The sequence below is a fragment of the Nerophis lumbriciformis genome, linkage group LG10 (assembly GCF_033978685.3).
Source record: "Nerophis lumbriciformis linkage group LG10, RoL_Nlum_v2.1, whole genome shotgun sequence".
Lineage (NCBI taxonomy): Eukaryota > Metazoa > Chordata > Actinopteri > Syngnathiformes > Syngnathidae > Nerophis > Nerophis lumbriciformis.
The window spans coordinates 20,705,286-20,727,478 of record NC_084557.2 but is presented as its reverse complement, the minus strand read 5'-3'; the positions used below and the strand labels follow the sequence as shown (position 1 = coordinate 20,727,478).

Sequence of the window (22,193 nt, the reverse complement as noted above, 5' to 3'; positions counted from 1 at the left end):
TTTGTATTTTCTTGTTTTTCATTGGTCCAGGAAGTTTCCCCCTTTTCTCATTTTATTCCACCACCAGCTATCTACATGTTCTCTCTAATTTCTTGGTGTTTCACCTTTTGTTTCTATTTCTTGTTGAATGTGGACTACTTATCCCATATGGACAAATCCTCCACAGAGTTGTTTAAAGCAGACTAAACACTTTCCAGTCTTTGTTACAATTTTCTAAGAACTGTGTATATTGTGTTTCTTTAAATCACATGGCTTAGTATATGTAATTTTGAATGTGTATATATGATTGCAATATATATATGTGTATACAGTATATATATATATATATATATATGACATCTATTTTGGAAGGAACCTATCTCTGCCTTGTACCTCGTTTTTTGAGGTAAGCATGGATGCAATATGTGAAATTAGCTGCGGAGAGCCTGAATCAAAAATAAGTTACAAAGTGATCATAGTGAAACCTTTTTAGAGAATGACGCAAAAGTCAAGTTTAGGCAGCAGAATTTCATAGGAAAAATATGGAGAAAAACAAAAAAAGGTGCAAGTCTGTCTTGTATTTCTTCAGACGACTTCTTCATCTTTGTATTAAAGCAGTAAAAGGCTTTCTTGAATCACAATCTAAGAGTTTGTTTCATTATTATTATTTTTTTGGTACACAAGATGAACAAACATTCTTTAAATGTGCAAGTTTTATTCATTTTCAAAGATGCATCTCATGGAATGTCAAGCTTATCGCATCACAAAGATATAAAATTAAGAAAAGTATTTTTTTTAATATTTTTTTTTTTAAATGTACTCCTGTATCAGTGCTGTGAAAAAATGACATCTTTAGATGTATCATATTTACGTTAATCAGGCCATCTAAAGTCAAACGCCGCTACGGTTTAGAAAGGCACGTACACATTAAATTACACAAGGTGGTAAAATGAGCGTTACACAAACATTCGTACAGAGGCAGCAAGAACAGCGCTACAATCATGTTATTACAAAGATTTCGTCTTACAGTACATACGTAAGAGCACTGCAGTCCAAATACAAATAGTATTTATGTCTCAGAAGGCTGCCTGCCAACACAAATAAGCCATTTTGACCTCATTGTCATACGTACGCTTGTTTGTGCTACAATCTGAGAAATGGTAAAGACACTTAGTGCAGTAGGTCTTAATTAGTACACATTCTTGGATGAAATCACTTAGTGTTGGACATTAAAAACCACAATCCACCAAATGTGTCCATCTTTCTCCGCCTCTCCAGTCCAGTTTTCAGTCTGACATGTCGCACATTCTCTATTGTTTGAAGTGTGCCTGCTATTGCTGCTGAAGGGTCATTTTGATGCAGAGTTGGAGCCATCAGAAGAACCTCCGTTTTTAGACGCACCTTCTATTGGGGACACATACTTCCATCATTCATTTATCTATCCAGCATTACAGCACCAATTTGGCATCTTGTACATTCAACAACCTTTATCTTTCTTTTCTTGAGTCTCCTCGGCTGCGGTCTTGTCCGCTCGGAAAAAAATCCGAGCGCTGCTTAAGGAAAAGTGAAGCAGCTCAAACTCCTGCAGATGGAGATCACATGTCAGTTAGTCTCATGTAGTGTTGTCCCCATACCAATTTTTGGTACCACTACCGGTACCAAAATGTATTTAGATACTTTCGATACATTTCTAAATAAAGGGGACCACAAAAAAATTGCATTATTGGCTTTATTTTAACAAAAAAATCTTAGGGTACATGAAACATATGTTTCTTATTGCAAGTTTGTCCTTAAATAAAATAGTGATCATACAAGACAACTTGGCTATTATTAGTAAGTAAACAAACAAAGGCTTCTAATTTAGCTGCTGACGTATGCAGTAACATATTGTGTCATTTATCATTCTATTATTTTGTCAACATTATTAAAAACAAGTGGTAGAAAATGAATTATTAATCCACTTGTTCATTTACTGTTAATATCTGCTTACTTTCTCTTTTAACATGTTCTATCTACACTTCTGTTAAAATGTAATAATCATTTATTCTTCTGTTGTTTGATACTTTACATTAGTTTTGGATGGTACCACAAATGTGGGTATCAATCCGATACCAAGTCGTTACAGGATCATACATTGGTCTTATTCAAAGTCCTCATGTGTCCAGGGACATATTTCCTGAGTTTATAAACATAATATACATTTTTAAAAAACGAAAAAAGAAAAAAAAACAATGTAATCATAGTAGTATTGACTAGATACGCTTCTGTACTTGGTATCATTACAGTGGATGTCAGGTGTAGATCCACCGGTATTTTTTAGAGGTGGTATAGTACCGAATATGATTCATTAGTATCGCGGTACTATACTAATAGCGGTATACCGTACGACCCTAGTCTGATGTTTCCTTTACATTAATTTATACATTTCTTTCAATGGTACAGTACATCTCGCCCTTGTTCATAAACACATTATAATGGGACTGCACCTTGTCGTTCTAAATCCGTATAGTAGATGGCATCAAGATTCAAGATTGTTTATTGTCATATGCACAGTTAAACAGACAGTTTGCCGTACAATGAAAATCTTACTTTGCTAGTCCACCCTTCAACAAGTCACACAGTACTTAGCTAAAATTAAAAAACAAAAAAAAAACAAAAAAAAAACATCATACTTAACTTAAACACACCTCATACGCAGAAAATAAGTTGCAAATTCAGCAACTATATATAGCGAGTCTTCAAAATAAAAGCAGACAATTAATGGATACTTTTAGATAGTCTAACAACAAAGCACATGTTGTCTTTTCCAGCTGGTCTCAAAACTAATCAACCCTGGGATTATTCACATTTAAAAAAATCAGCGTTTGACATGAAAAATTATATGATGGCCATTGCAGCATCCTTTTTGCTGACTCTGTATTTATTTTTAGTTCCTTTGATGAAAAGCGGCTAGCAGCTAATTATGTACAGTGTGGAGCCGCTCCCCTAAGATAATAATAATCACCTTCATTAAGGCAAATAAACTGCATTTGTTAGTATCTTAAAGGGGTCTTATGATTATTTTTTTTCTAAATGTAAAACACTTCCTTGTGGTCTACATAACATGTAATGGTGGTTCTTTGCTCAAAATGTTGCATAGATTATGTTTTACAGATCATCTTCAAGTCGCTTTCTGACAGTCGCTTCCGGATGCTCCGTTTATGGGCGGTCTTATTTATGTGCCTCCACTTTGACTGCGTCTTCTCCCCGTCATCCATGTTGTAGTTTTTAGTGCTTCCATATGATAGGGAGTCTACTAACGGATATAAGTTTGAACTATATGCTACTTTTTATTAGAAATGGCAACAGCTGAGGATGCATGTCCATGTACAGTCGTGATCAAAAGTTGACATACACTTGTAAAGAACATAATGTCATGGCTGTCTTGAGTTTCCAAAAATTTCTACAACTCTTATTTTTTTTAGTGATAGAGTGATTGGCGCACATACTTGTTGGTCACAAAACACATTCATGGAGTTTGGTTCTTTTATGAATTTATTATGGGTCTACTGAAAATGTGACCAAATCTGCTGAGTCAAAAGTATACATACAGCAATGTTAATATTTGGTTACATGTCCTTTGGCAAGTTTCACTGCAATAAGGCGCTTTTGGTAGCCATCCACAAGCTTCTGGTTGAATTTCTTGACCACTCCTCTTGACAAAATTGGTGCAGTTCAGCTAAATTTGTTGGTTTTCTGACAGGGACTTGTTTCTTCAGCATTGTCCACACGTTTAAGTCAGGACTTTGGGAAGGCCATTCTAAAAACTTAATTCTAGCCTGATTTAGCCATTCCTTTACCACTTTTGATGTGTGTTTGAGGTCATTGTCCTGTTGGAACACCCAACTGCGCCCAAGACCCAATGATTTTAGGTTGTTCTGAAGAATTTGGAGGTAATCCTTCTTTTTCATTGTCCCATTTAAAGCACCAGTTTCATTGGCAGCAAAACAGGCCCAGAGCATAATACTACCACCACCATGCTTGACGGTAGGTTTGGTGTTACTGGGATTAAAGGCCTCACCTTTTCTCCTCCAAACATATTGCTGGGTGTTGTGCCCAAACAGCTCAATTTTTGTTTCATCTGACATCACATGGACAAAGATAAGACCTTCTGGAGGAAAGGTCTGTAGTGAACCGGCAAATATGGCAAACCGGTATAGTACCGTTTTTGATTCATTAGTACCGCGATACTATACTAGTACCGGTATACCGTACAACCCTAGTGTGGATATTGTTCAACTGTCAGTAGACCTCACCATAAATACATAAAAAATGTACAGTTAACACATTTGATCAGTATTGGCTGATCTTACACTAATCGGAACATTCATAGTTTCTAAACATATTTGTTTTGCTTTTGCCAAAAAATTGACATGCACATGCGTCATGGTCAATTATGCAAATGAGATGGTGCAGGACCCCCCCACCCCCTGCAACTCATCACCACAAACACATTGCAGTCATGTGGGAGACACTGTATGAATTCTTCTTGTGCGTTTTTCACACAATGACATTAAAAACAAAAAACAAAGAAGCGTTTTGTACCTGAAGATAAAGATCCAGTCTTTTCTGAGTGAGGTTCATTGTTTGCAGCAACTTCTGATCCTGGCTGGCAGAGTGCACGTGTTGCTCCTTCACTACGGCGTTCATCTCCTTCTTGTACTTATCTCGAACTGACTGGAACCAGTGCAGCGAGTCAAACTCCAGGTATTGGTCCAGCAGCTTCAGAATGTACGCCACACCTGGTGGTAAGGAAAAAAAAAGACATAAATAAATAAGTGAGCTGCAGGCTGCCATGTGTCAATAGAAGCCACTGACCCATAGCAAAGCCATCATCGGTGAAAGCAGCTCCAGTTTTGTTCTTCTTGTTCAGCTTCTCTTTGCAGCTGATGGAATGTTCCACGAAATTTACCGCCTAAAATGTCAAATGCATATATATATTTAGAGGTCCACGCTGCGCTTTTTCCACTAATGAAGAGAATTAGTAACACAGAAAAAATACAGGAGCAATATAAAATGTTTTACATATCACAATTTCATTATTCACAAACAAGGTGCAGAGAGATCAGTGAGACTTCTGCGTCAATCACTTGTCCATTTGGTTATGATTATGGTTTAAATTTATTTTCAATATGCTAAAGATGCACACAAATTTTACTCTAGGTTGATGAACTTTGGATGGATTTATTGTAAGAGCAAAAGCAAACTAAAGGGTTCAAATCTGTATTCGCACGTGTGCTCCTTGTTTTTTAATACTGGCACAACCCAATTTTAGTCGCAAATGCTAATAAATAAGGATAAAAAAAGTTGTGTTATTTTATTATTACAGTGGTACTTCAACTTAAGACTGTTTTAGGATAAGAGCTGTCTCTCGGCCAATTGTTATGCTTTAATCCTTGTGCAAGCTTAAGACTGACAATACACACTTACTCTGAGGATCCAAAAGGAACACACTCATAAAAATGTCATAAGTCAATAGTAACGTTTTTTTTTTTACTTTAACCGCTTGAAATCTTTGAACAACTTCAGCTCTATCAATTGATATAAACTTTATATAATTTTGTAAAATGTTTTATGGCCTTGTTGTCAATATTAACAACCAGGGATGTCCGATAATGGCTTTTTGCCGATATCCGATATTCCGATATTGTCCAACTCTTTACTTACCGATACCGATATCAACCGATACCGATATCAACCGATATATACAGTTGTGGAATCAACACATTATTATGCCTAATTTGGACAACTAGGTATGGTGAAGATAAGGTACTTTTAAAAAAATTAATAAAATAAAATAAGATAAACAAATTAAAAACATTTTCTTGAATAAAAAAAGAAAGTAAAACAATAAAAAACAGTTACATAGAAACTAGTAATTAATGAAAATGAGTAAAATTAACTGTTAAAGGTTAGTACTATTAGTGGACCAGCAGCACGCATCATGTGTGCTTACGGACTGTATCCCTTGCAGACTGTATTGATATATATTGATATATAATGTAGGAACCAGAATATTAATAACAGAAAGAAACAACCCTTTTTTGTGAATGAGTGTGAATAGGGGAGGGAGGTTTTTTGGGTTGGTGCACAATTGTAAGTGTATCTTGTGTTTTTTATGTTGATTTAATAAAAAAACCCCAAAAAAACGATACCGATAATTTCCGATATTACATTTTAACGCATATATCGGCCGACAATATCTGCCTGCCGATATTATCGGACATCTCTAGTAACAACTGTTTTTTTAATATAATATACCCTGGAAGTCCACTCTCCAAAGTAAATGCTGTACATAATATTCCATAACTTAATACAATTACTCTATTGTTTTTTGTACAATATTATCAAGTTAGTTTTTATTTTTAAAATGCATCTTATATGTTAAAATCTGCTCTTTTGGGGGGCCAAGCACCAATTACAATTATTTGAATACATTTCTATGGGTGAAGTTGATTTGAGATACAAGTGTTTTGAGTTAAGAGCTCTATCACAGAACCAATTCAGTTTGTAAGTTGAGGTACCACTGTATTTAAAACAAATCTATTGGTACTGACCAGTGGGGGCACAATCATGTAGAAGTTCCTCAGGTGCATATTCTTTGCACTTCGAAACTCGGGTGCAAACACTGCCACAAGCATCTTAAAGTATTCCGTCCCCTCGGCAGAGTTGCTGGTCAGATCTTCCAGCACTGAATCCAGCACTCTGTTCCACAAACACGATTCATCAGGTGATGTTCATTGAAGTTGTGTGTTTCATGTAAACCTACATTTAACTCAGTACAATGTAAGAAAACATAAGTTGTTACCCGGCGGCTTTCTGCGTTTCCTCTGACAGTCCCTCCTCTTTAACCAGCTCCTCAAAGTTGACAATATCCTCCAAGTCAGGGACAAACCTACAAACCCAAATTGTACACAAATATAAACCTGCCTTTCTTCATTCATTAAGTCGTACAGTTTAAGACCCTATTGTAAACAAGCGACCTTACCTAATGGCACTGCTGCAGCAGTGGAGTCCTCCAGAGCGGATCATGCGCACGTAACCCATGGCATTGCCTAAAAAAGAAGGTTAAAGTTTACAAGCGCATTTTCTGAAATGTAATATTCCAGCAGAGGGCGCTGTATCTCCTTCATTCAGATATTACAGTCAGCATATAGTTTACTATTCAACCACACAAGCATATTATGACTTTTATGGGGCACCGCATGTATTTTGCCGAGCAACAATTGGCCACATTAACATGTATGTACCGTATTTTTCGGAGTATAAGTCGCTCCCGAGTATAAGTCGCACCCCCGGCCAAACTATGAAAAAAACTGCGACTTATAGTCCAAACAATACGGTACATTATTATCAGTAGTGTCAAATGATTGTTTTAATCAGAATAAACCCACTTTGAATATTGATTAATCACGGTAAACAAACTTTGTGCATAATTTAAATAAACTTTAGAAATACACCAAATTTGAACACAAATGTAATTTTAATGTCAGAATGTCATGCTGGAACATTTTTAAAGGTTTTACTAAGAAATGTCCCACGCAAAATGTTTTGGCCTCCAAACCCCATCTGATTATTTGACAATAGATTATGGAACATAACGTGTTTTACAGCAAGTAACTAAAATAAATACTGATGCACTCTATAGCCCGGAAATGACAGTATGTAATTTATTTGCTCAAAACTTGCGATCAGTTTTATTTACGGCCTGGGTGTAATTTGAAGTGACATTTTCCAGTAAGCACACCAGTCGAAGTCTTTATCTTTGCACTTGTGTATAGGTTGATCTATCACTGACCATACAACAACCTTTCAGGTAACCATCCACAGTTCATGTAAAGGAGCATATGTGGTGAAAATACATTTTGTGATTAATCGTTGTTTATACATGGTTAATGTCTTTTTGTTTTTTTTAGATTAATCGCATGTGTTACCAATGCCAACTTTTTTTCTTTTTTATAATATCATGAGCACCAGTTAGCTGGTGAAAGTTCATTTTAGATTATAAATCATGCCTTTCACCCAGATAGACAAAGGTTGTGAACAAAAACCGAGAAGTAGGTCATCTGTGACATTCAATTTATACCTGGAGATGGCAAGAAAGACACAAAAAGACCTTGTTTGTGGCACCGGCTTATTCCCCCCAACTCATCGCAAGGATTATGATGAGTTCTTCATCTACAAGTTAAGATTTGAACATCTCATCAGTCAGCATCCAAGTGAGAGCAGACCTTGTACAGTAACCGATTATTTTATTACCATATGTTTGTTGTTTCTCATGAAGTCGGCCATGATTAGTATTAGTTGTTGTTGTTGAAAGAAAAAGCAACTGTTGTGATGTGTCTATAAAATGATATGCCTAAAATGATCCAAATACGCAAATATTACGTCAAACCTACCGCGGTATTTTAGTCCGAATACCGGTATACAGTATATACCGGTATCTTAGAGAAACATGCAAAGTGCTTAAGGTTGCCTCAGTGTTTTACAGCTAGATAACCAGTTAAAAGTTAAAGTTAAAGTACCAATGATTGTCACACACACACTAGGTGTGGTGAAATTCGTCCTCTGCATTTGACCCATCCCCTTGTTGACCCCCTGGGAGGTGAGGTGAGCAGTGGGCAGCAGCGGTGCCGCCCCCGGGAATCATTTTTGGGGATTTAACCCCCAATTCCAACCCTTGATGCTGAGTGCCAAGCAGGGAGGTGACGGGTCCCATTTCTATAGTCTTTGGTATGACTCGGCCGGGGTTTCAACTCGCAACCTACCGATCTCAGGGCAGACACTCTAACCACTAGGCCACTGAGTAGGTTGTTGAGCGTACTCAGATTATTTTTGTTGTAAGTAGTAACGTAACATGTCTATGAATGCTCTCATTCATCCAGGTCATTGTAATTGCAGGGGACTCAATCGATCGTAACTCGACTGTTTGGTTTATCTTAGAAGATGTTTCGCCTCTCATCCAAGTAGGCTTCATCAGTTTATGCTCATAGACTTAGATTGGTCAGATCTACTCTAGAGGCTGGTGCCAATATCGATCTGACCGATATAAGTCTAAGACTAGATCTGACCAATATAACTCTATGAACATGAACTGATGAAGCCTACTGAGGTATTGGCACCAGCCGCTAGACTAGATCTGACCAATCTAAGTCTATGAGCATGAACTGATGAAGCCTACTCGGATGAGAGGCGACACGTCTTCTATAACAGTCCAGTCTACTCTCTATTTTATGCTGCTGCTGTCACATATACTGTATATACTGTAATATTGTACATGGTCATCGGTATATATTGTATATATGTTATAGACATAATATAATATATCTGTATATATATTATTCTGTACACATATTATGTATATATTCGTATATATGTTAGATTTTTTTATCGCTATATTAGTCTATTTATACCTGCATTGTCCTTTCCATCCTTACACTTTCCATCAATGTAACTGAGCTACTGTGTTGAACAATTTCCCTTGGGGATCATTAAAGTTTGTCTAAGTCTAAGGCTAAGTCTAAGTTGCGATTGACTGAATTCCCTCAGATTATAACTAAATATAACTAGTAACGTAACGTTTATTCTTATGAAGTAATTCGTTTTCCGTTACTATTCAAAGCAATTTTCGTTCATTTTGTTCATTAATGTTAGGTTTATAGCCTCACGCTTGTACACAGGAAAGATGGAGCTACGAATCGCTCTCTGCAGTGAAAGCCGCTGGCTGTTATGTTTGAAACTACTTTTCAGCCACCCAGCCACTATACTACAGTGGGTTAGTCCTCACGGGCTATGGGGAGAGGAACTTTCAAACTGAGTTGTAGTGAAACCTTTGACACACCGAGCGAGCAGCAGAGAGTAGCTTTGCTAAGTTGATAACAGAAGTTAACAACATAAACAGACAAGATTAGTGATAAAGTCGCTACAAGGAGAGATATTGGTTCTCAAGCAAATTGGTGTATGTATTCACACACCAATAGCCAAATGCAGTCGCTGTCCAAAGCAATGCATCACTCGGGAGTCCAGAAGTCGGCACCGCGCCCACATATTTAAAAAAAAGAAGTTTGATGCGCGTCATAATGCGTCATCAGAGAAGCCTTTGTAAACATGCAAGGGGTGGGGATGTATGGCGTCACATTAGTGCCAAAAATCCGAGCGCATAAAAACTGTTATCGCTCGCTGATTCTCCACTTTGTGCGCGCGCGCGCGACACCCTTTTGCACGCGCGTGGTGCCTTTTTGCGCGCGCGCGGTGCCTTTCTGTGTGCGCGCTTTGCCTTTTTGCGCGCGGCGCGCGGCGCCTTTCTGCGCACGCGCGACGCCTTTCTGCGCGCTCTCTGTGTACTCCTGGCATCTCTCCTCGCGCTGTCATGTTTCTTTTTGGCACTTTGGGGGCGGGTATGCTTAGACGGCCCCTTCTTTCTGATTGGTCAGGCGAAAAATGCTGAAAAATGCTCAGAGCCAATCAGAAGTATAGCAGGGCGGGTCATCGTCAATATGTATCAAGATTTACGGAGGAAGAAGTGGATAAAAAAATGTTGCGCGCTGATGAAGGTTATTTCATACCACATAAACACAATACAGGGTAATACAAAATGTGACCCAAATAAATAATAAGACAACAAACACCATAATCACATCTTTCAGCCAGAACTGGTCCACCAGCAATAACATCCAACCATAACATTATTTTATATTTTCACTTCTTCTTGAACATTTGTTTTCTAATTTATGGAATTTCTTTTGATTCAGCCATAAAATTAATGAAATAATCTTTGAATTTTGTTTTTAAAATGTTAAAAATAGCTTTTAATAATGTATTCTGAAACAGTTTAAAATAATCAGAGAACTGACTAACACTGACCCTACACAACTATGTTGCACAATTAAGTCTTTTTTTTTTTTAAAGCGAAAGATGTAATTTCAACAGGTACAGCATCCTATGTCATATCTACATGTAATAAGATTTGTAACAAGGCAAACCGTTTGTAAATTGGTCGAAAATCGAGCAAGTTATGGTAATTTAATTAGTACATGTACCATTGACATCAATGTAATGATTGAGGCTAGATGTCCGAAGTAAGATGGCTACAACGTTGCTACGCTGGAGAATGATTGGTCATATGAAAAATGCTCAGAGCCAATCAGAAAGGAGGGGCCGTCTAAGCATACCCGCCCCCAAAGTGCCAAAAAGAAACATGACAGCGCGAGGAGAGATGCCAGGAGTACACAGAGAGCGCGCAGAAAGGCGTCGCGCGCGCGCAGAAAGGCACCGCGCGCACACAGAAAGGCACCGCGCGCGCGCAAAAAGGCACCACGCGCACGCAAAAGGTGTCGCGCGCGCACGAAGTGGAGAATCAGCGCGCGATAACAGTTTTTATGCGCTCGGATTTTTGGCACTAATGTGACGCCATAGGGATGAGCCAAAGAGGATGCCCTGTGCAGAAAAGAGCAACTTGCTGTAACAAAGGCACATCAAAAATATTGTCTCAAATATATACCGCTTTTTAAAATATCCTGGTATTAACTATATTACCGGTATACCGCCCAGACCTAGTTATTATGAATGTGCCTGTTACTACATTACATATACACTTGCAGCGTGTACCGTACATAAAACGTTGACGGAGGGGTTTGAATGTTTTTTAGAGCGCTTTATAGGCGGAAGAGAGCAACTCTAATAGGCTCCATTGTTAGCTGACTTTCATTTGCGTTTGTGTAGGAGTTAGAATGCAGTTGCTCTTTAAGTGTTATTGAAATAATAAAGAGTGTGACATGTGTATGCATCTCACCAATCTGACTGATGAGCTGTCTGAACTGGTCCAGGTAACTCTGTCCATCAGGAGTGATGCCCAGCTTCCTGATGCCTCTATTAAACTTCTCAGCGCGCTCAAACGGATACTACAACAAGAGCATAAACTTAGTTGATGTAATAAAAAAATAAATACTTAAATTCCTTTCTTTTATTGGCGTGCCACCTTTTGGTCGGACTGGTCTTTTGTTTCTCGGAAGAAGCGAATGTCTTTGATGAGTCTGGATTTAATGTGCTCGTCGTACATAAACTGACTAAAGATGTAAAACTTCTTCCGCAGGAACTGGTAGGTGAAGTTCACCTGAATGAGACAAATCCTTCAGGTGAAGACGAACTTGAATAAAAATTCCTGTACGTGCACTCACTGTGGTGTTCATGATGCCTGTGCCGTGGGTGCGGATGGAGTTGGCAATGTGTCGGATGTTGATGGTGTTCAAGTGCTTGTTGTTACTTGCTTTCTCTATGAAGATCTGTTGGAGAACCATTTGTGTTAAAACTAGTGCTGCTATGAAGATAAACATGGGGGCTACAGGTCGAACCTGGTTGTTGAGGTTGTAGAGGTAGCGTGAGACAAAGACATGGATGTTCCTCATGATCTCCAACACATCCAAACCCTGTTGAAAATGCATCAGTAGAATACTACATCAGGTGAGCGTTTATTACACAAATTGCACTTCCTTTAGAAATTAAACTTTTTCCTATGGATTTATTTACTCATGACAACCCATCACGAAAACATTCAGACAGCCTGAGTTATATCCGGCTACCTGTCACGCGTATGCTCATTAACACATTGGGACTGTCTGGGAATGCAGCTTGTTGTTACAACTGTGTACAGTAGATGGCATCGTAATTCTGCTTCTGGAACACAGCTCATACAAAATTGGGGTCTTCTCTATAAAACTGTGTATTGAATTCTGACAAAGTCGCCATGAAAAAATGAATTAATTGCAATAAATAGTTGTGTTTTCATTAGGGCTGTGAAAAATAATAATTTAACTCACGTGATTAATCCCAAAAAATATTGTATTAATCATGTATGCATGCAGATTAATCATGCAATTTATTTTGAGTGAACATGCCCGTGGATGGATTACCTGAAAGGCGGCACGGGTTGCTATATGGTCAGTGATCAGGTCAAGTCAAGAAGATGTAGCAGGATGGCTGGTTGCCAACTTAAGAGTCTTTGTTGCTATATTTAGCGAGTATTCATACATATTTAGATTGTCTTAATCAAAAAAGGGACTAGCGACAAATGCTATTTGTAGATGTATTGGACACTTTTGGAGACGTTAACACAAAACTATGCATCACTCTTCTTAATGAGAAACAGGTCTTTGACTTATAGGGCATGATGAATTTGTGAAAAGTGAGTGAAAAATATGAAAAATAAAACAAAAAATGGAAAAAGGGTGGAGGCACAGCAGCACCTGGTGCTCATTGAGAAGAACAATACATGCTTTTATTCTAGAGTCTGCAAAAGTCTCCACTAGATTTGTCGCTAGTTTCTTTTTTGAAAAACAGTGTCCAGAGGTGTTTGAATAGTCTCTCCTGCTCCGTCTTCTTATTCTCCTGCACAGGAGGTACATTATAGTGTGGGCCAACAGGTAGTCCCGAAAACTATTTGTGGCAGTCCTAATTGATTTATGACAGCATGCCACAAATTGTTGAATGTATGGAAAACACAGTTTTTTTTTAAACCACGATTCTTTTTTCATCTGTTGACAAATTCGGATGTTTTTTGCTCAATTATCAAACAAAACATGCTGCAAAATAGAATGTGTGCATGCACACCAAGGATGTGTTCGGATCAAACCCACAGACCTGCTCAAGAGTCTGGCTTGGCAAGTGCGCTTCGGTCATTATCAGCCCGTAACGCTGCGTTGCGAGGTTTCTCATCTCACTGTAAGTGGCCCAGTCATGAAGAGCCACAGTGGTTAGGTTGTAGAATGTTTTATCCAGGTAGTGTGTCACGTAGGCTGCAAAGACATACGAACATTTGAAAAGAAATTCCATTTGGCAGCTCTCAACACTCAAAATAATATTTCTGAGCACCTTTGATATGAAGAAAGCGGTTGAAGAATCTGATAGGTTTGAGGGAGAAGAAGTGGGCCAAGTCCTTCATGCCAACTTTAAAGGGGTTCCTGTCGTCCAGTTTCAGGTGAGTGTGAACGGAGAGACGCAAGTCTTTCTCTATCTCCTTACACAGTTTGTCCAGCAGGTGCTTTCATTCAACACAAACCAAATAGGTTAAAGGACGTGACAACAATTAACTCACTGCAGTCCGCCTCGACTTACCTCATTGAAGACATCCATGATCTCCTTGTCGTAGCTCTCCAGCAGCTGGTCACAGGACTCCATGTGTTTGGTTTGCAGCATGGAGGGCACACAGTCCCTCAGGGCGCTAAACATGTACTGTATTGGCCAATCACAAACAGCATCCATGACAGCATAGCATAGCAGGAGAGGAAAACCCAATTAAAATAGATTTAAAAGAGAGGCTGGAAAATCTGTGATCAAGTGATACCCCCCCCCCACAAAAAAAATCCTAATTTGTAACTATGCGATATTGTACAACTTCTCTTGCAAGGCACACTTTTTTACATTATTGAATGCAAGCAATAGTGAAAGAAGTGCTGTCAAATGATTAAGTCTTTCAAATCAAATTACTCGCACTTTTGAATTGGGATTAATCATAGTTTATTATTCGCTTGCATAAATAAAAATAAAAACATAGCCCAATATTTTAAAATAATTGCAAATTTATTGTCAGAATGTCATACAGGAACATTAAAAACTTAAAGTGCTTTACTTGAATGCACTACTTTTATCTGCTCAAAACCTGGTAACTGTTTTATCTAAAGTCCAGCCAGTGTGTATTTTGAAGAGAAATTTGCCAACAAGCACAACAGTTGGAGTCTCTTCACTCATCGTTGCACTGACAGATGCATTTACCTGATCACTGACCGTATAACAACCCTCAGCCTTTCAGGTACCTATCCACGACTAAGGTAAAAGAGCATGTGCGGTCAAAATAAATTGTGTTATTTATCTGCGTATATAAAGTGCATCTGGAAAGTATTCACAGCGCTTAACTTTTTCCACATTTTATTATTTGAAGGCCTTATTCCAAAATGGAATACATTCACTTATGTCCTTAAAATTCTACAGCAAGGGTGTCAAAACTACAGCCCGCGAGCCAAATGCGGCCCGCCAGCGTCTTCAATTTGGCCCCAGGAAGACGTCTTCAATTCAGCCCACCAGACAGAACGAGTTCAAATAGCAATATGGCCGGAGCGGCGTATTGATATCATGTACAAATATGCCAGTGGTCTAATACCTATAACACAACCTGCTCATTGAACTTTGTGGATATTATAAAAAACGTTCAATCAACATAAAAAAAAAAATTACACCCATTTAAATCCATTACAAGGGACAATGGGAAAAATGCAAAACACTCTCTCTACATTTATCCATGTTTGGCACATTTTACCTGCTTGATATTTCTAATTGATTAAAAAAAACTTAAGGCGGTTGTCACAGAAGTAAACAAGGTAGGAGTTGAACTTTCACATACATTTAATATCCAATTATAATAATTATTAATGATGTATCCATTATATTATTATAATAATATGTACTACAGAGGTGGTTGTAGGGTGTCCCCAGCTAAATGACATATAGTTAATAGTCAAGGACCCTTATTGGGTCCATTTGTACACTCTCGGTTACATTAACATTGATATTATACATGTGCATAGATATACATTTTTTTAAATTGGGGTCTGCAGCTTAATGCATGTCTTGCTGGGTGTCATATATATATATATATATATATATATATATATATATATATATACATTTTGCTAATTTATTAAAACTAAAAATACAGCAAGCGTTTCGATATTATATATATATATATATATATATATACATATATTAATTTTGCTAATTTATTAAAACTAAAAATACAGCAAGCGTTTCGATATTATATATATATATATATATATATATATATATATATATATATATATATATATATATATATATATATATATATACACATATATACACATATATATACACACACACACACAGGTAAAAGCCAGTACATTAGAATATTTAGAAAAACTTGATTTATTTCAGTAATTGCATTCAAAAGGTGTAACTTGTACATTATATTTATTCATTGCACACAGACTGCGTTGACCCTGGATCTCAGGAAACAGAGTGGACCGACACCAGCAGATGACATGGCACCCCAAACCATCACTGATGGTGGAAACTTTACACTAGACTTCAGGCAACGTGGATCCTGTGCCTCTCCTGTCTTCCTCCAGACTCTGGGACCTCGATTTCCAAAGGAAATGCAAAATTTGCATGGTTGGGTGATGGTTTGGGGTGCCATGTCATCTGCTGGTGTCGGTCCACTCTGTTTCCTGAGATCCAGGGTCAACGCAGCCGTCTACCAGCAAGTTTTAGAGCACTTCATGCTTCCTGCTGCTGACCTGCTCTATGGAGATGGAGATTTCAAGTTCCAACAGGACTTGGCGCCTGCACACAGCGCAAAATCTACCCGTGCCTGGTTTACGGACCATGGTATTTCTGTTCTAAATTGGCCCGCCAACTCCCCTGACCTTAGCCCCATAGAAAATCTGTGGGGTATTGTGAAAAGGAAGATGCAGAATGCCATCCATCCATCCATCTTCTTCCGCTTATCCGAGGTCGGGTCGCGGGGGCAGCAGCCTAAGCAGGGAAGCCCAGACTTCCCTCTCCCCAGCCACTTCGTCCAGCTCCTCCCGGGGGATCCCGAGGCGTTCCCAGGCCAGCCGGGAGACATAGTCTTCCCAACGTGTCCTGGGTCTTCCTCGTGGCCTCCTACCGGTCGGACGTGCCCTAAACAACTCCCTAGGGAGGCGCTCGGGTGGCATCCTGACTAGATGCCCGAACCACCTCATCTGGCTCCTCTCGATGTGGAGGAGCAACGGCTTTACTTTGAGCTCTCCCCGGATGACAGAGCTTCTCACCCTATCTCTAAGGGAGAGCCCCGCCACCCGGGGTAAAGATGCAGAATGCCAGACCCAAAAACGCAGAAGAGTTGAAGGCCACTATCAGAGCAACCTGGGCTCTCATAACACCTGAGCAGTGCCAGAAACTCATCGACTCCATGCCACGCCGCATTAACACAGTAATTGAGGCAAAAGGAGCTCCAACCAAGTATTGAGTATTGTACATGCTCATATTTTTCATTTTCATACTTTTCAGTTGGCCAACATTTCTAAAAATCCCTTTTTTGTATTAGCCTTAAGTAATATTCTAATTTTGTGACACACGGAATTTTGGATTTTCATTTGTTGCCACTTCAAATCATCAAAATTAAATGAAATAAACATTTGAATGCATCGGTCTGTGTGCAATGAATAAATATAATGTACAAGTTACACCTTTTGAATGCAATTACTGAAATAAATCAAGTTTTTCAAAATATTCTAATTTACTGGCTTTTACCTGTATATACTGTATGAATATTAGTTTTGCTAATTTATTAAAACTAAAAAATCACATGTATCACAAGTAGGAATGGGTTAAACTGCCCAAAGATAGCCAAGCTTGTGGGCTCATATTCAAAAAGACTTGAGGCTGTAGTTTCTGCCAAAGGTGCATCAACAAAGTATTGAGCAAAGGCTGTGAATACTTGTGTACATGTGACTTTTTATTTTTAATATATTAGCAAAATTATCTTAGAAAACCTTTTCACATTGTCATTTTAGGGTATTGTCTGTTGAATTTTGGAGACAACATTTTTCCATTTTGGAATAAGGCTGAAACATAATGTGGAGAAAGTGAAGCGGTGTGAATACTTACTGTACATGATTATAGGTAATACAATATGTTTTGTGATTAATCACACAAGTTAACGTGTTATTTTTGACAATAGTAGTGAAAAGATTAAAACATTAAGAACTGTATGAGGAATGTGACATGTACAAAGAAACCATGGTTCTTACATGTATCCGAGCTGCATCCACTGCATTTTCATAAACATCATCTAAATAGATAGGAAACACTGCTCGGTGCCAATAAAGGAAGCTGCAGTCGCACTGAAGCTTGACCCTGAGAAGCAAAGGAAAACAATAAGAAATGATGTCTGAGAAACCAAAATATTTCAGCACTAACAACATGTCCTCACCTCTCACTCAGTTCACTTATCAGGTCCAGCTTCTTCAAAACAAGCTGCAGTGGAAGTAACTCATCATCTTTGAACGTTTTCTAGAGGTGCGTGTAAGGGGAAAAATGTTTCTACTTATATCATATTTTTATATAAGCCACATTGTTCTTGCTTTAATCTGATTTTGGGTTTTATACTGTTCATGTTTTCTGTATAACCTTCATAAACCCAACAAAAAAACAGATAAGTTAGCCTTGAAGGAGAAACTCCCTTCCGCCACATGTAGATTACGAAATTGTAACAGAAGTCATTGTAAGTGTTTTGTTTTTTTTTGTCAGAAGGCTACGAACAAAATACTGTACAGAATCTATTCTTTTGCATCGTTTGATTTTTTCACTTTCAACCTGTTTGCATTCACTCACAAGGCAGGAGGATGATGAATTATTTTCCTGGATAACTTAAATGTTTCCAGGACATTTGACCTTTTTTCTTATGTTCCATGTTTTTGCAAGGCTGGATAATTGGTCATTTCCCAGTTTTTCCATCTTATTTAATAAAAAAAAAAGTAGCACTTACCAGCTGAGTTCCAACACAGAGAGCCAAAGAGACAACATGGCGTCGCTCCTTAGTGCTGGGTCCACTAAGGACATTTTCAGCCAGCACCAAGGAGGAGAGCACATCCAGACGCTGCTCACTGTACTTCTTGTCAGATATTACTCTTTTCTGTGGTAAGACACACCAGAACAGGGAAGAGTAAGGCAAAAGAAAATAGAAACAAAATTAGGATTATGTGTAGTTATGCTTGAAAAATATGATCATGCACATGACAGAAACAAAATACAGTACAACAACTAAAGCCATATGTCCCCAGAGGAACAGTTTAAAATGCGACCAAAATATTAATGAAAAACAATGGAGTGTCCTAAATTTTTTCCCTTCAAATATCGATACTGGAGCCTTAAGAATTGGTCGATACCGATATTCATTCAATACGATTTTCAGCACTAACCATACTTTTTTTTATTAGTGTGTAATGTTAGAATTTGCTTGATTCAATGAAAAACACAACTCATTTATTATTAACCATCTAGAATGGACTTATGCTGTCTTTAGGCTAGTAGTTGTTTTTTGAGACCCCTAAAGGCCACAATAATTCATCAAGTTCATAACTCAGTAAGTTGAATGATGCGGAGACTATTGTTACTGGATACTTTCTAAAACGCTTCTCCCTTTGAGACTTTGTATGTGTAAGTAATATGCAACTATAATTGTTGATACTTGTTTATACAGACAGATGTTGTGTTTCAAATTTAAATATTGTTCAATTAAGGACACTTATTAAGTATATCTCGTTTGTGTACTATTGTGTGCTTAGCTTTTGTATACAGTAGCTGCTAACTCCTAGCATGTTTAGCTTCTATAAATGACTTGAAAATACCAACTTTGTGTGCTTACTGGAGGACATTTAGCAGTTACTGGATGTTAAGCAAAGTACAAGAAAATGTACTGCAGTACTGCTTGTGTCGGTTGGAGTACTAGCAAGCCGATATAATCTGATATATTTTTTTGCGGACATCAGATTTTAATATCGGATCAGGCCACCCCTGAGAAACATGCTTCTCAAATCATTTCACTTTAATTTTTAGCTATCATGCATGGCATTAAGACAACATTCTTTTGCAACACCCCTTCCAAGAAAAGCATCAGGCTCAACATGGGCTCTTAAGAGAAGATTGACTTCATGGGTGTTGGCATTATTTTGTTCAGTTGTCACCATATGCATCGTCACTTCAATGTAGGGGTAGAGTGTTTCATTTATTTTTCTATTACTGTAAGTCCACTTTTGTGTAATTATAAAGAATGTTAACATTTGAGATGCGTGAGGTGCATCATTGCAGGCAGTACCAGTGCAGCAAAACAGACTGTTTGACCTTAATAATATGACCTTAATAATAGATGTATGGCACAACTATGATGCAGTGTAATTCTACACCATTGTACTACAATTATAATAAAGCCAAAGTGACTCGAATCTGCCATCAACTTTAACCAAAATGGTTTACAGTTTGTGTGTTACCTTTGCAACACAGATGGCATTGAGGGCTTGTGACTGCAGTTGCTGAGTGATGTGAGCCACAGAATCTGCAACGACCATAGACTGTCTGTGGAATGTGTGCTCCACTGCCTGAGGGCACAGTCACATGGTGCGTCATCAATACATTTCACTTACTCCAAAAGCCCCAAATTGAGTGAATAGGTATACATACCTTTAACAACTCTACCAGTCGACACAGAGCTTTGACAGACGTTTTGGTCATGGGCCGCTGCATGGACATGTACATGTTCATGGTGGTCTTGATAATGGTGCTTATGCTGTATGCATACAGAACACCCTTTGTGGGAAAGAAAACACAATAAATTAGTGAAGGATTTTCATATACAATCCCTCACAAAAGTGAGTACACCCCTCACATTTCTGTCAATATTTCATTATAACTTTTTCTGAGACAACTTTGAAGAAAGGACACTTGGATACAATGCAAAAGAGTAAGTGTAAACCTATAATAATTAGACACAAAGTCATTAATGTCTAAACTGCTGGCAACAATGTCCAAATTGAGTCAAATTAGCCATTTTCCCTTTGGGATTTCATGTGACTTGTTCATTTTACAAGGCCTCAGGTTTGAATGGGAAGTCTGGTGTTACCAGTCTCACATTCTCCCATACTGGTCATTGAAAATTCAACATAGCACCAAAAAAAGAATTGTTGCTCTACATAACCCTGGTTTAGGATGTAAGAAAATTGCCAAAACGCTGAACTAAGTTGCAGCACAATAGCCAAGATCATATGGTGGTTTAACAGGAAATGTTCCACTCAGAGCACGCCTCGCCAAGTTTGATCAAAGATGTTGAGTGCACGAGTGTCAGTGTCATATGCAAAAGTTGCGCATCCTGTGAAGCTCAATTGAACTCTACACTAAGAGAGTAAGGCACTGCTGGAAAATAATGAAAGCCGCAAAATATTGACACTTTGGGCACAATTTGGACATTTGTTCTCAATTTTGTAGACACTTTTGTTGCTGGCTGTTGCGACAATAATTGCGAAGTGTTAGTAAATCTACAGTTATAAATGGTACAAGTTGTACATTGACAACTTTACACCATATCAAAGTGTCCTTTTTTTAGGGTTTCCTAATTAAAGGATATACGGTAATTAAATATTTGCAAAAATAGGTTTGAAGTTTTTTTCTTTCAACTGTTATCTTTACTACATTGTGCTTTTGAAAAGATTGAATGTGCTTCAATGGCTGTAGTTTTTTTGACCACAAACAGGATATTGTAGGATTGCAAGCTTGTCACTTTAATAATTGATTTGTTGTTCTTTATTCCCTCGTAGTAGTCAGAGTGTGTGAATGGGTGTGTGCGTACTTATCCTACACGTTGTTTGCTGTGTGATTTTGCCTCTTCCTATTTAAATATCAAGTTAATTTTAGTGTGGTGTTGGTTGTGGCTTTCGTTAGCAAAAAGTTACTTCCTGAATCAAACTTGCTTTGTTTCTGACACTGTCTTGTTGACTCACTACCACATCAACAGTAGCGTACCACGTTATAGCAAACGTAACGTAAAAGTAATTAATTAGATTACTCGTTACCGGTAAAAGTAAGTTAATAAAGCCGTTATACAGCAACGTTTTTCCTAACACTGACCATGATATAACAGGCAAGCGCTAAATGTTCTAAACATGATGTTCTGACTGTGCTCGATGTTTGTGGAAGATGACAATGTTACAAAACCTACCTGAACAAAAACATTACATCTGCTGTTGAGGTCTTCAGCCATTTTGTCACTTTTTTTCTCCTTGCACAAAATGGACTCCATCTTCATCATCCATGACGTTACAAACACATAATATGACTGAACATCCCTAAACACAACCAGACAATTGCATTTTCAAATACTACAAAACTCACCAACCTCAAATAACAGATTACTAACTTTGTGAGCGTCTGAGCTCTTTGCTGCAGGAACGTGTCTCTGTGTGCTCTGATGGCCAGAATGCTCTTCTTGTCCATCAGTTTGGCTGCAGCAGGAACTTTAGCAAGCAGGAATGAGTCAGGGAACCAGATGATATTAGCAGTCAGAGTGACAGCTGGAACCTGAAGAAATGATTCATTTTTACATCAAACTAATC

The 22,193-nt window shown here is 38.1% G+C and overlaps 1 protein-coding gene across 2 annotated transcripts in view; it reads right to left on the bottom strand.

The window, feature by feature from the left end:
- Positions 1-97: 97 nt before the first annotated feature.
- washc4 (WASH complex subunit 4) overlaps positions 98-22,193 on the bottom strand; it is a 32,704-nt gene continuing 10,608 nt past the window's right edge. For both annotated transcript variants that reach the window (XM_061970069.2, XM_061970070.2), the window contains 21 exons: positions 21,998-22,158; positions 21,800-21,926; positions 20,269-20,394; positions 20,079-20,186; positions 18,578-18,724; positions 18,023-18,102; positions 17,841-17,946; positions 14,128-14,244; positions 13,885-14,053; positions 13,654-13,808; positions 12,369-12,443; positions 12,195-12,299; positions 11,996-12,130; positions 11,810-11,918; positions 7,007-7,073; positions 6,827-6,913; positions 6,576-6,723; positions 4,837-4,933; positions 4,564-4,760; positions 1,465-1,561; positions 98-1,383 (listed from right to left, as the gene is read on the bottom strand). In XM_061970069.2, coding sequence (XP_061826053.1) covers positions 1,328-1,383; positions 1,465-1,561; positions 4,564-4,760; positions 4,837-4,933; positions 6,576-6,723; positions 6,827-6,913; positions 7,007-7,073; positions 11,810-11,918; positions 11,996-12,130; positions 12,195-12,299; positions 12,369-12,443; positions 13,654-13,808; positions 13,885-14,053; positions 14,128-14,244; positions 17,841-17,946; positions 18,023-18,102; positions 18,578-18,724; positions 20,079-20,186; positions 20,269-20,394; positions 21,800-21,926; positions 21,998-22,158 — 2,469 coding nt within the window. In that variant the 3' untranslated portion in view covers positions 98-1,327. The remainder of the gene's footprint in view (positions 1,384-1,464; positions 1,562-4,563; positions 4,761-4,836; positions 4,934-6,575; positions 6,724-6,826; positions 6,914-7,006; positions 7,074-11,809; positions 11,919-11,995; positions 12,131-12,194; positions 12,300-12,368; positions 12,444-13,653; positions 13,809-13,884; positions 14,054-14,127; positions 14,245-17,840; positions 17,947-18,022; positions 18,103-18,577; positions 18,725-20,078; positions 20,187-20,268; positions 20,395-21,799; positions 21,927-21,997; positions 22,159-22,193) is intronic.